The sequence below is a fragment of the Benincasa hispida genome, chromosome 12, assembly GCF_027475165.1.
Source record: "Benincasa hispida cultivar pf3 chromosome 12, pf3_genome.v1.1, whole genome shotgun sequence".
Taxonomy (NCBI): Eukaryota; Viridiplantae; Streptophyta; class Magnoliopsida; order Cucurbitales; family Cucurbitaceae; genus Benincasa; species Benincasa hispida.
Genome location: NC_143489.1, coordinates 10,629,808 through 10,643,256, shown reverse-complemented (window position 1 = coordinate 10,643,256; position 13,449 = coordinate 10,629,808). Strand labels below are relative to the sequence as shown.

The 13,449-nt window shown below is 37.5% G+C and overlaps 1 protein-coding gene across 1 annotated transcript; it reads right to left on the bottom strand.

The window, feature by feature from the left end:
* Positions 1-11,792: 11,792 nt before the first annotated feature.
* Positions 11,793-12,395, bottom strand: LOC150031759 (uncharacterized). The gene has a single exon (XM_090308271.1). The coding sequence runs from the start codon at positions 12,393-12,395 to the stop codon at positions 11,793-11,795; it is 603 nt and encodes a 200-aa protein (XP_090164397.1).
* Between the last annotated feature and the right edge of the window lie 1,054 nt (positions 12,396-13,449).

Here is a 13,449-nt window from a genome sequence, read left to right as displayed (position 1 = left end):
TGATTTATATTGGTGAGAGTGGCCAGATTGTTAACTCAATAAACCAACCATTTTGGGGATTCATCTGACTGGAGAGCTGGAAACACAACTACATGAGACAGAATTCACTTCTTCACCGATGCAAGGGCAAATAGATAAATTGCTCCCTTAAAGGATGATTCTGGGCTTGAACATAATGGCCACACCTCTCCTAGCCCAAGAGGGACTTGGTCAGTTGGACTATGATTTATTTTTCATTAGAGGGATAAGTGGTACTTAAGAAGATACATGTAACTACAAGGGCAAAACAGTAATTTGGACCCAATTGTATTTACGAGCAATTTTTTAAGGATCATTGTATTGTTGATTGGTTATATCCAATGGATATAAAAATTTATCTGTAGTGTAAAGAGTGCAGTTGTCGGTCTTTAATGGAATTATTGGCAGTTAACGGATATTGGGTAATTTAATTAAAAAGTTTAATTAATTATCCAAGTACTATTGGAGCTTCAATCTACATGTCTATAAGGTCCCCTCTGTAGCTCAACAGGGATATAATTGAGAATTAATTTTGGATTAATTTGAAGTGTTCAAATTAATTGAGGGAATTAATTAAATACGAAATAATTAATTAAATTAATTATATATGTGATATAATTAATATAATGTATTTGATACATTACAATATAAAGTAATATGAGAGGAATTTGAATATGATTCAAATACTAATTATACGAATGAGATTCATGTAATTAAATTTAATATAAATATGTTTATATTAAATACCAATCAGTTGAGAGGAATTAAATATTTGGATATGATCCAAATATCAATTATATGAATGAGATTCATATGAGTTTACTATAAATGTGATTTATATTAAATGTCATGTATGATTGAGAGAAAATACATCTATAGGTTATATTGTATTTGATACAATATGTAACTATAGATTATGTGTTATATGAGATATAACATATAGTTTATATACATATAATAAGGTTGTTATTATATGTATAATTATTATCAATTTAATTTTATTAAATTAATATTAATACATATAATAAGGTTGTTATTATATATATAATTATTATAAATTTAATTTTATTAAATTAATATTAATTAATTAAAGGGAGGGAGTTACAACTTCCTCCCCTAATTTCTCTCAGCCAAATACGTGATGAGAGGGGTCAGAGAGAGGGATGATGCTCATTCATCTTCCTCCATGAAACATTGAGGGAAGAGTTTTCTTTGAAAAAACGAAAAGAGAAGATATATTCTTCTCCTCCCTCTCCTCCTCTCTATCTCCTTCCCTCTTTCAAAACCATAGGGCAGAGCCAACACCTCCTGTCATTTTCAATCCTTAAGAAGAATACAGGAGGCTCTGTTTGGTGGCATCCTTTTTGGAGAAGGAGATCTGTTCATGACTTATTCGAGGGATTCTTGAAGAAAGGGTTCTTCAAAGGTAAGGATTTTTGAAACCCTAAGTTTTCCTTTATTAATGCATGCTATAACTTATGTAAATGCATATCTTGTTCTTAATTTACTGTAAAACTTAATTTCAATGAAAAATAGATTTGGGACGATCTTGCTTTCGCTCAAGGTTCTCTCCTCATAAAGTTCCTTCAATTGGTATCAAGCCAGGTTGCTATTTTTCTAATTCCGAATTTCATTTTTTTTATTGAATCGTTTTTACAGTGTTGGTGGGTTTTACTGCATTCTGTTTAAAGTTCATGTGATGAATGGTTTCAATATGAATGTGGTTTTGTTGATGGATGTTTTGGGATAGGATACTTAATTTAAAGGCTTTATTTCGTTTACAAATTTGGTTTGTAAAAGACCATGTTTTTGGTGTAATTTTGCGATAGAGTCTTTATTCGTTGTTTGAGTCACTCGTGCTATTCTCGGGAAGCTTCAAAGATGAATTCAGAGTGTTGCTTCGATGAAGAAGACGAAGCAGTTCTAGAAGATCGTGTAGCTACAACTGCACGATGGTGTAGCTTTTGCTAAACGGTCATGTAGCTTTCGCTACATGATCGTGTAGCTAATGTTACAAGATTATGTAGATTTTTCTACACTCGTGTAACATTTGCTACAAGATAGCACAACAAGTTTGCTACACAATCATTGTAGAGAGTTCGTTGAAGGGCGGTTCGATTCGAATGGTTCAAGGCTTGGTTCACTTGTTTCGAATCAGATGACTTTTTTGCTGTAATAGTCAGCCTTTTAACTTTCCTTTAAGGTGTCCTATCCTGGACCATTAATTGTTTATTTTAAATATACATATGATGTATGTTCTATCTTATATGTCATATAGTTTTAAAACCCATCATAGGTTATGCATTTATATTTATGCATCATTTTATATTATAAGTGTTATAATATATGTATGTGCATGATTTAAATTATGAAGCATGCTCATGCATCATATAGTATAAATGTTATAGTATATGTATGCATGTATTATAGCATTTCCATACATCATTTATATTATAATTGTTATAATATTTGGTTGAATGTATGTATGGAAAGTATGCTATAGTATGATTCATTACCTAGTTATATAATTGTTGTATATATTAGTAATGAATGGAGATTTCATGAAGCATGATGTTATCTTAGGTTAATTTATAAATGTTATGATTAATTGAAGCATGTCAAGCATGCAATGGATGTTTTAATTGTTTCATTTATTTATAATCGTTATAGCTAAATGAAATAGAATTAAAATCAATAATTAAGAGTTGCATGAAAACCTTAGGTTATAATTATTTTTTAAAATTGTTTTAAAATATGATTGAGATAGGCCTAAGTTCACAAATTTCTAATGAGATTAGAAACTAGATTAATCTTTTTTAATTGGTTTAATAGAATTAAATTGATTTCAATAAAAGATTAAATTTGTAGTAAACATATCTATAAGGGACCTTTTGTCTAAGGTGGATTCTATCTAGGCTGGGGTACTTAAAATGACGGAAGCGTCGGACTCCTACCTGGGAACTGATGACGAGCAGAAATGCACGTCATTATAGGACTTTTATTTAGAGTTATGAGGGCTGTTAAGTAGAATATGCAGTGATTATGTTAGGAATTCATGATAAAACGAATTTGTGTTGATCGACATTAAGAATCTCGGCTAACCCACTGTTATGCATTATTATGCGTTCAATTGTCTATCTTTGTAGCTAACGCATGAGGCGGAAGCATACATGGAAGTCAGGCTATCGCAAAGATGATCGCAAGCGAGGAATCTCTCCATCGCAAAGGCAAAGGCATACATTCGACGCATGGATGTTGCAGCCATCAACCGCATGCGTCCATCGCATAGAAGTTGCGGCCATCAAGCAAATGCGATCATTGCAAAGAGATTGCAGCTACAAAATGATGACCATAATACAAAGGCAACCACAAGGTTGGTGGAATGCAACATGAACGCATACCTTGGGAGTATCAAAAGATGATGTTGACATTTCACCTACCACGCTGTTAGCAGTAGAGATTCACAAAAGGACCATCGTGCTGTGAGTGTCAGATTCAGAGCAAGTCCATTAATACTGTCGGTGATCAAGCTTTATAAATAGAAGCCGATGAGCAAAATTTCAGATCATCCAAGGTTTTTCGCCTGAAGCTCCCTACCTTATGGCGGATCCTTGTGATCCAGACGAAAGCATGAGAAGATAGCTTGAGAGTTCTTTATCTCCTTCATCCATTTCGAGTGACGATTGGAGCCTTTGCCGGAGTTAGAGCTCGAGAGAGTCTGCTCCACCGCCCATCCATGGCAACACCGGTAGCCTTGACACGCATCTGCTGGCCCTCCATCTCTCTTCATTCCTTGTATTGTATTACATTTTGACTTAAGGAATTAATACATTTTGTGATCAATGCATTTCTATATTTCCTTCGATTCCATCTCCATATTCATCTACTTAATATCCTTTACTTTCATTGCATCACATAGTGAGACTGTTAGAGTATCGCATACTTAATCATGCGGCATAGGAATATGAAGCATGTAGGAAACCACCGGGAGGTGTGCATTGCACGAGTGTTGTGAGAAAACCTTATTTGCTTAGTGTAAAGTGATGCATTATTTTTAGATGTGGAATTGTGGATGAAATGCGATGATGAAAATTGCATTGAGCACTCAAGTTTTCTCAGTGGAAACTAAGTATAAACCCCACTGAGTTTCTTGGTAAGTGCAGAGTTGAACTCAGGGACTTGGGAAAACAGGTTGCGGTAGTAATTTTTTGGAAAACTTTGTGGTAACCGGTAACTCAAATAAGTGTTGGTTTTGTTGTTACAGTAATGAAAATAAACAAATGCGGCGGAGTTTGAAAATAGTTGATAAAATGGAAGATACAATGAGTATGCGGTGAACGGGATGAGAAAGGTTTCGACTAACACTTCCTAGGATGCATTCATGCTATGCTATCGTGCAACATGCATACAATAGTAAACCACCTCTCGGTGCGAATGCTATGACTTCTAAGGCTAGAACGCATGCAATATATGCGATAAGTCTATAGGACCTACACATAAGCCTCTTTTCTTATTTATGCGTTGACGAAATGACACACACACAAACAAGGCGACCACATAATATCATACCTATCTCTATGGTGCATGCGATGCAGGTTGGCAAACAGAGCTTATCTCTAAGTCTCTATCTATTGTTTATGCAGTTCTAATATTGCTCTCTCCAGTCTAGATTCTAACCTAGCTCTCTCAAGTCTTAGGTTCTTTCTTTAGACTCTATCTCGAATAGCTCTAAAGGGATGTTTGGCACAACATAAAACAAGATAATCGCAAGCAATGAACATCGTAGGTCACGTTAGCTTAGTTCTTCTCAACCCATTCGACTAGTTTAGCTACTCATGCGTGCTAAATGAGCGAACAGTTGTAAAATAAAAACTTCCATTGTATAAATATAAAGATGAAGTACAAAACAACAATGTAAGAATAGAATAAAGAGCCTGGTAGCAATCTCTTGCTTCCTAGGCTTTTACACGGTCTTTTCTACTCGTGTTCAAAAGATAATCTCGCTCTCGCGAGAGTCAACCCGCTCTCTGCTTCTACGCCTCCGGGTTCTCTCTCGAGTTACCTTGAGCGATCTTTCGGCGTCTCTACTATTCCTTTGCTCCGCCTTAAAAATAAAAGAAAACTATGAACAACGACTGAACTACTAAGGAAAATTCTCTAACTCCCCGAACTGCTGAACCTCTTTTCTGAAGGATGCCTTCGGTATTTATAGAGCTTCCGGGGTGAAAGGCGGCTTCTCTTTTATGATTGCACAGATGGGATGGCTTTAATTCCCTGACTAATGTGCGGAATATTTGTCACCGAAAAGCTGAATGTACTTGTTATCGATAGCGGCTGTCAACTTAATTCGGATTCGACCATCATCAGCTTTTTGTCTCATCGTGATTAATTATGCCTTTCACCCAGATGCGCCCACCAAGTTGCGCCGGCTCTATGCGGCAATCCTTCTTGAGTAGATGTTTGCGAACACAATCACCGCAAAGCCTTGTGGTAATGATGCGCTTGACCAATGATTTCTTGTGATCGCTCTTTTCGCCTTGCGTCAACACATATTCTGCATAAAAAATACAAAAATCAACTGTTTCTCTGTGATGAACGCATGCGACCGCAATGTAATAAACTCAATGCTTTTTGGACTTAATCTAACAAATTTTATCAACGCAAGCCAGCATTGTTTAAGAACTTAGCACTATGATAACGTGCATTTCTGCTCGTTATCACACCCCCAAATTTAAACAATGCTTGTCCTCAAGCATAAGCTAAAGATTTCCTTTAGCAAGTTGACCGCAATTCTCTTTTCCTATATTTCTCAAGGATACTTCCTTTAAATCCTATACACCAAAATTTCCTTAAGTCTTATTCAAGTCTCCTCTGAAAATATTTCTAAGACCTAGGGACTGCAAGTTTATCCTTCAAAAGGACTTTACTAAATTCTGTGACGTCACAGGATTTAATTCGAAAAGAAAACTTTTCCGACGGGGTGTCAAATGATTTTTATCCTTGCATATTTCTTGACATTATTATTTTTTTCTGACCTTGCGCTGATCCAAGTGTCTTGCCTTCGTTTTGACTTGCCCCCACGTGTGTCATGCAGACATCCAACTACGAGCAATGCGTTCTTTCTCAGACTAAACTCATACCTACTTGGCAACGGAGTTGCGGTCATTATATTTATGCGTTGATCCTAGCGACTTACTTTCGTTTTGGCTTGCCCCCATGTGTGTCATGCGGACATCCAATTATGGGTAAGTGCCCTTCACAACTTAACTCTTATAAACATGGGTTTCCCCCTTGCGTTGACAGTGGAGGTTTTATTCTCAATTTTTTTTTTTTAGAATATAGCAAGGTCGAAAATAAATACCTCACCCCCAAATTTAAAATGCGGCAATGTCCTCATTGCCAAAAGATTGAAAGAAGTCATGCGATGTTCTTAGAAAGCTTCTTAAAGAGAGTTTGAAAGAAAACTATTAGACCCCTAACTTCTAGAAATATTTCATGAGGTGACTATCTTAAAATTAAGTTGACTCTAGTATATACGAAAGGAATAGAAGTATGTTTTTCATCATTGAAATCATAATTGGCAAAAAGACAACATGCGGTAACTTACTAAATTTATCCATGTCAAATGATTGCGGTAATCAAAGAGAATGCGGTGATAAAACTTTTAAACTAAAATGCGATGCGATAGTGCAAAATTTGAAATAAAGTGAAGGAAGAATACAACACCCAAATTTGTGTTGTCACCTGCATTGTCTATTGATGCATCCTTCTTTGCGGCGATCTATCTTCTTTGGATTGTAGTGATGGAATAAGATAAGTTGCTTCTTCATGTAACACCTCTGTAATCCTACACCTCAAACGTTTTTAAAAAAACAGATAGAGGGTCAAATAATTTTAAATAAAACAAAACCTTTTTTTTTTTTTTAATAAGAACAAGAATAGATAAAGACTGAAAAGATATAGTGAAGTGACAATTCTGAGTAGTAGAGAGGAATTGAACATTCTATAATTCCCAAAACTTGCATCCCTAATGAATTTCGATCGTCTAATAGCACATGAACCATCTACTTCCTTTTTTTTTTCATAGTTTCTCAGTTCCACAGAGTTGACTTGGCGATTCCAGCCTTCTCCATGATATGTTTTTACTCGCTGCCCATTAACTTTGAATATGTTGGTTCCGTCATCATTTGATAATTCAACCGCGCCATGTGGAAATACCTCTCTAACTATGAATGGTCCGAACCAACGTGACTTTAGTTTCCCAGGGAAGAGCCATAGACGTGAGATGAATAGTAAGACCCTCTTCCCGACTTGGAGGTTCTTGCCGCATATATGTTTGTCATGTCAGTGCTTGGTGCGCTCCTTGTAAATCTTTGTGTTCTCATATGCGTTAATCCTCCATTCTTCTAGCTCGACCAGTTGAATTTCTTGCGCTTCTCCTGCTTTCTTCAAATCAAAGTTTAGTTTCTTCACCACCCACAATGCCTTGTATTCCAGCTCCAGAGGCAAATGACATGCCTTACCAAATACCAATGCATACGGGGACATACCTATTGGTATTTTAAATGCAGTCCGGTATGCCCACAACGCATCATCGAGCTTTGTTGCCCAATCTTTTTGCGAAGGCCTTAACACCTTCTCAAGTATTAGCTTGATTTCTCGATTGGACACCTCGACCTGACCATTCATCTGTAGATGGTATGCGATGGCCACTTTGTGGACAATGTTATATTTGCGTAGCAACTCTTTGACAGTATGATTGATAAAGTGGGATCCTTCATCACTGATGATGGCACGTGGAGTGCCAAAACGAGTGAAAATGTTCTTTAAGAATTGAGAGATAACTGCCGCATCGCTTGCGGAACATGCCACTGCCTCTACCCACTTGGATACATAGTCGACGACTAATAAAATATAATGTTTACCATTCGAGGGAGGGAATGGTCCCATGAAGTCAATACCCCACATGTCGAACAACTCAAGCTCCAAGATGATGTTCATTAGCATTGCATGTTTCCAAGAAATGTTACTTGTGCATTGGCACTGATCACACTTCATGACGTAGTCCCCTGCATCTTTAAACAATGTTAGCCAAAAGAATCCACTTGGTAAAACCTTAGCTGCGGTGCGCTGTCCTCCAAAGTGCCCACCATATGGTGAGTCATGACATTGCGATAATATGCGTTGTTGAGCAGCATTTGGTACGCATAGTCACAGGATCTAGTCTGCCCCCTTTTTGTACAGATTCGGCTCATCCCAGAAGTATGATCTGCATTCGTGCTTGAGCCTCCTCTTCTGGTGGTCAGTATATTCCTCTGGAAATTGCTCGAAAACCAGATAGTTGACTATGTCAGCATACCAAGGCAATTCTTCAATATGGAACAACTGCTCATTTGGAAACACCGCATTCACCTCTGACTCATTGCGGTCAACCTCAGGGTTTTCCAATCTCGACAAGTGATCCACAACTTGGTTCTCTGTCCCCTTTCTATCAATTATTTCTATGTTGAATTCTTGAAAGAGGAAAACCCATCTTATCAACCTCGGTTTAGCGTCCTTCTTTGTCATTAAGTACTTTATCGCTAAATGATTAGTATGGATGAGTACCTTGGTTCCCAGCAGATATGCTCTAAATTTTTCTAATGCAAAAATTACCGCAAGAAGCTTTTTCTCTGTGGTAGTGTAATTGGTCTGAGCAGGATTTAATGTTTTACTCGCATATGCGATGGGATGTAAGATTGTTTTTCTCTTTTATGCCAAAGCTACTCCCATCGCACATCAATTCAAAAGGAAGTGTCCAATACGGTGCAATTAATATGGGTGCGGTAATCAGTGCATTCTTCAAAACTCTGAATGTGTTGAGGCAATTGTCGTCAAAATCAAATTTTCTCTTAACCTCCAACAAAGCACTCAGTGGTCATGCTATTTTCGAAAAGTCTTTGACAAAGCGTCTGTAGAATCCAACATGCCCCAAGAAACTTCGTACAACCTTCACGCTTGTTGGAGGTGGAAGTTTTTCAATTGCTTCTATTTTTGCTTTATCTACCTCCAACCCATCTTGGGAAACCTTGTGCCCCAACACGATGCCCTCCATTACCATAAAATGACATTTTTCCCAGTTAAGAACCAGGTTCATCTCTTCACATCTTTTCAGTATCTTCTCCAGGTTGGCTAGACAGACTTCATAGGTGTGCCTATAGATAGAGAAGTCGTCCATGAAGATTTCAACAGAGTCCTCAAGGTAATCTGAAAAGATGGCCATCATACACCTTTGGAACGTGCTTGGCACATTGTAGAGGTCGAACGACATGCGGCGAAAAGAAAAAGTCCCATATGGGCAGATGAATGTGGTCTTGTCCTAATCTTCTGGAGCAATCATAATCTGGTTATACCCGGCATAGCCATCCAGAAAGCTATAGAAGTCATTTCCAGCTAGACGGTCTATCATTTGGTCAATGAACGGTAGAGGGAAATGATCTTTCTTTGTGGCCGCATTCAGCTTGCGGTAGTCCATGCAAATGCGCCACCCGGTGACGGTCCTTTGTGGTATTAGTTCATTATTTTCGTTCGGAACTACCATCATGCAACCCTTTTTCGGCACACACTACACGGGGCTGACCCACGTGCTATCTGTTATAGGATAAATAATGCTCGGATCTAACCATTTAATGATCTTCTTTTCAATGACCTCTTTCATCGCAGGGTTGAGTCTGCATTGATGTTCGATCGTTGTTTTGTGGTCCTCTTCAAGACAACACCGCATGCGGGCAAACGATCAAGAGCTTTACTTTAACTGCATGCGGTAATAAAAAACAACACCGCATGCAGGCAAATGATCGAAGATGTAAAGAACAACGCAATTGCAGAGGATTCTAACGCGTGTACAGCTGACCGTTGTGCATTTCTGATGGGATTGATTGTGTAACAGAAGAAATATGCACTCCACCATTTCAGGAACTGCCTTAACAATAAAGTGGGGACCACAAGGTAAAGAGTCAAAGCTTAGCCTATAAATAGCTCTGGCCATTCCACTGAAAGATATGCTTGAATACAGAGAAAAGTGTATATAGTCATCTGAGAGAGAGACTGGTTGAGCAACTAATCAGAGTAGATCCAAGAAAAATTAAGAGACAAGGCCGAGAGGTGAGTCTCCGGGCAATAATCCTTCCGATTCCCGCCATTGAAGCTCTGTACGAAGGTCACTTCTACCGGACGAGCAAGCCTGAGAGGGAAGCTCTTCTCTTCATCCACTCCACACGCCGGCAAGTAAATCCACCGTCCAGATCTGTGTCAAGGCGTTGACACTCTTCTATATTTGTTTCTATCTCTTTATCATCAATTGTATTCATCTTCTTAGTCTATCATTCACACCATGTATCAGACGCTTAATTCTATAATTAAATGTTATGATCATTTCCATCTCCATTTCTTTGCCTATTTTCGTTCATCCATATTACACTTTCTCCACGATGTTTTCTTAATCTCTTGGATAATTAGCAATAATTGAACAAGTAAATTAGTTGGGTTAAGGAAATAATTAAGTTTAGTCAAAGAATGCTAGATGGCATCTTCACCTGTGAGAGTAGAAGTGAAGATGCTATTCTGCCTATTGAGAGAGGGTTGGAAGAATGTGTTCACATTCATCCCTGTTTCACCATAGAGATATGGGAACGCGGCCGATCACCGAGAGATGTAGCCAAGGGAAAGCGGAACCTTAGTTATATCTTTAATGTAATTAACAACCTTGCGATGTTTGTACTAATTATTCTTTCTCCTTTTGATTCAACCATAAAGCCTTGCCATCACATACCACGATCCTTTGTATAAACTTCACAGTCAGTCTTGAACTCAACATCATGTATATCATGTATCTTGTATCTTGCATCACATTAGCTTAGGTTTATTTTTATCACAATTTATTTTATTAATGCAAATTTAGTTTACCTGCATAATTTTACTTTACCGTAATTTACTCATCTGTACAAACACACATTAATTGTAAAAATACCGGCCGCATATATCACAAATGTAACACATTAACGACAACAATCCCTGTGTTCGACCTCGGATTACTTTGAGAAACTTGCGTTGGAATTATACTTGGTTTCAGTGCAAGGAAACTTGTGACAATGCATAACATACTACAAGCATTTCATTAATAACGCTTACATCTAGAAGTAGTGTCGCATAAAGTGTAAATAAGCATAACACAACATTCACACTCCATCTCCATCTTTCCAAGTCATCAAATTTATGGCAACATGAGCTTGTATGATTCACATTCATCATTGTCTCTATCCATATATGCTTATTTATAACATCAATTTACCATTGAACACAAGCCATTTCACTATCTCTTTCTTCACAACCTCCCTCATGGCAAGGCTCAGATGGTGTTGTCTTTCTATAGATCTTGCTTTTCCTTTTTCAAGATGAATCTTATGCATGCAATACGAAGGGCTGATCCCTCGAATATCCACTAAGGTCCATCCCAACGCTTTTGCATTGTTTTTCAGGATCTAGATAAGTGCTTCTTTCTTCTCTTTGCTCAGCGAGGCAGAAATAATAATTGGTAATGTGTTATTGCCTCCTAAATAAACATATTTGAGGTGCACTGGCAACAACTTCAACTCTATCATGGGTGGTTCTTTTAAAGATGGCTTAGTACATTGCGTTGTTTGTTCAAATAACTAGATTGTTTCAAAATCTGACTCAATTTGAATTGCGGCGCAATTTTCCTCCCACATTACGCCGATCCCAAAGTCTTCTTCCTCTTATTCTTCTAGAGGCTCGTGCCAATGTTCTTCCTGTAATTCCCCAACATATTGACAATTTTCCATATCACTCGAGTATTTCAACGCATTGAGGACGTTGAACTTAACCTGCTGATCGTCGACCCTTATGGTAAGTTCTCCTTTCTGTACATTGATCAATGCTCGCCTTGTTGCAAGAAATGGGTGACCCAAGATGATAAGTACCTCAATATCAGCTTCATAATCTAATATGATAAAGTCTGTAGGGAAAATGAACTTATCCACTTGCATAAGTACATCCTCTATTTTGCCCTTTGGATATGTTATTGATCTATTGGCCAACTGCAATGTAATTGTGGTTAGTCTTGCGTTGCCGATATTTAACTTTTTGAAGATTGAAAAGGGCATTAGGTATATACTCGCTCCCAAATCACACAACCCATTTCTGACTTCTTTTCCTACTATTGAGCATGGCAATGTGAAACTCCCGGGATCTTCCATTTTAGTGGGGATGTTGTTCTGAAAAAGTGCACTACACTCATATGTTAATGCGACCGTTTCATTCTCCCTAATCTTCCTCTTGTTGGCAAATATGTCCTTGAGGAATTTCACATAACTCGACATTTGTTCGAAAGCTTCTATTAAGGGAATGCTAATATGTAATTGTCGGAGAACATCCAAGAATCTCTGGAATTATTTGTTGACATCTTTCTTTCTCAGCCTGGACGGGAAAGGTGGAGGATCCCGCCGTACTTCCTGTTCAATTGGCTATTCATTGAAGTCCATTGCTTGCTGTGTTTTAGGAGCTGGAGGTTGTGGTGACTTTGCATTGGAGTCTTGTTGAGATTCATCCTTTGTAGATGTACTTTCTTCTGAATTGGTAATTCTTTTATTTGTGGTTGAATGGTCATCGTTAATGGTTAAGTCTACTGGTCTTGTTACTGAGTCCGGTACTGGTGGCACGGGAATCGTTGTCTTGCCACTTCTTAATGTCACTGCTTGACATTGCTCTTTACCATGTGGCCCCAATGTTCCCGAGCTGCTAGGCAGCGTACCAGGCGCTTTATTCTTAAGTTCGATCGCAAGCTGTTCAATCTGTACCTCCAAATTTCTAAGGGAGGAAGCTTCCAAATTTCAATCTTAATTGTTTTTATATATTAAGATTTCAACAAATAAAAAATTTAAATCTCAATCTTACTCACAAGGTACGAATAATATTTAGCGCTCAAAGAGAATAACAAAATTTATTCTTGCAAAGTAGTAGTTCTAACAAACTTGAATTTATAATATTCTCATAAGCTAAAAGGAAGAAACAAGGCTAACAATCCCTTCAATCAAGCTACAAAATCATTCCACTAAAAATTAATTGAATTTCTTGCAAGATGATACTTTCCAAGTAAGGTTTGAGCTGCTGCTCCTCCGCTATAGCTGCTACTATGTTCTCTGCCAAAACCGGACCTTCCATCAGGACCTTGAGAAATTTTTAGGTATAACACAACAATCAACAACACAGTTTGAAAAATATGATAAATATAATTATTTGCAAGAGTCGGAAAAGAATAACTTCAAAATATGAATCCAGAACTTCAAAATTTGTTAAAAAACTTGCAACTTCCTTTAAATCTTATAAAGAATTCAAACAGTAAATTCAGTAGAGGAGCTCTTTTTCCATTTTAGA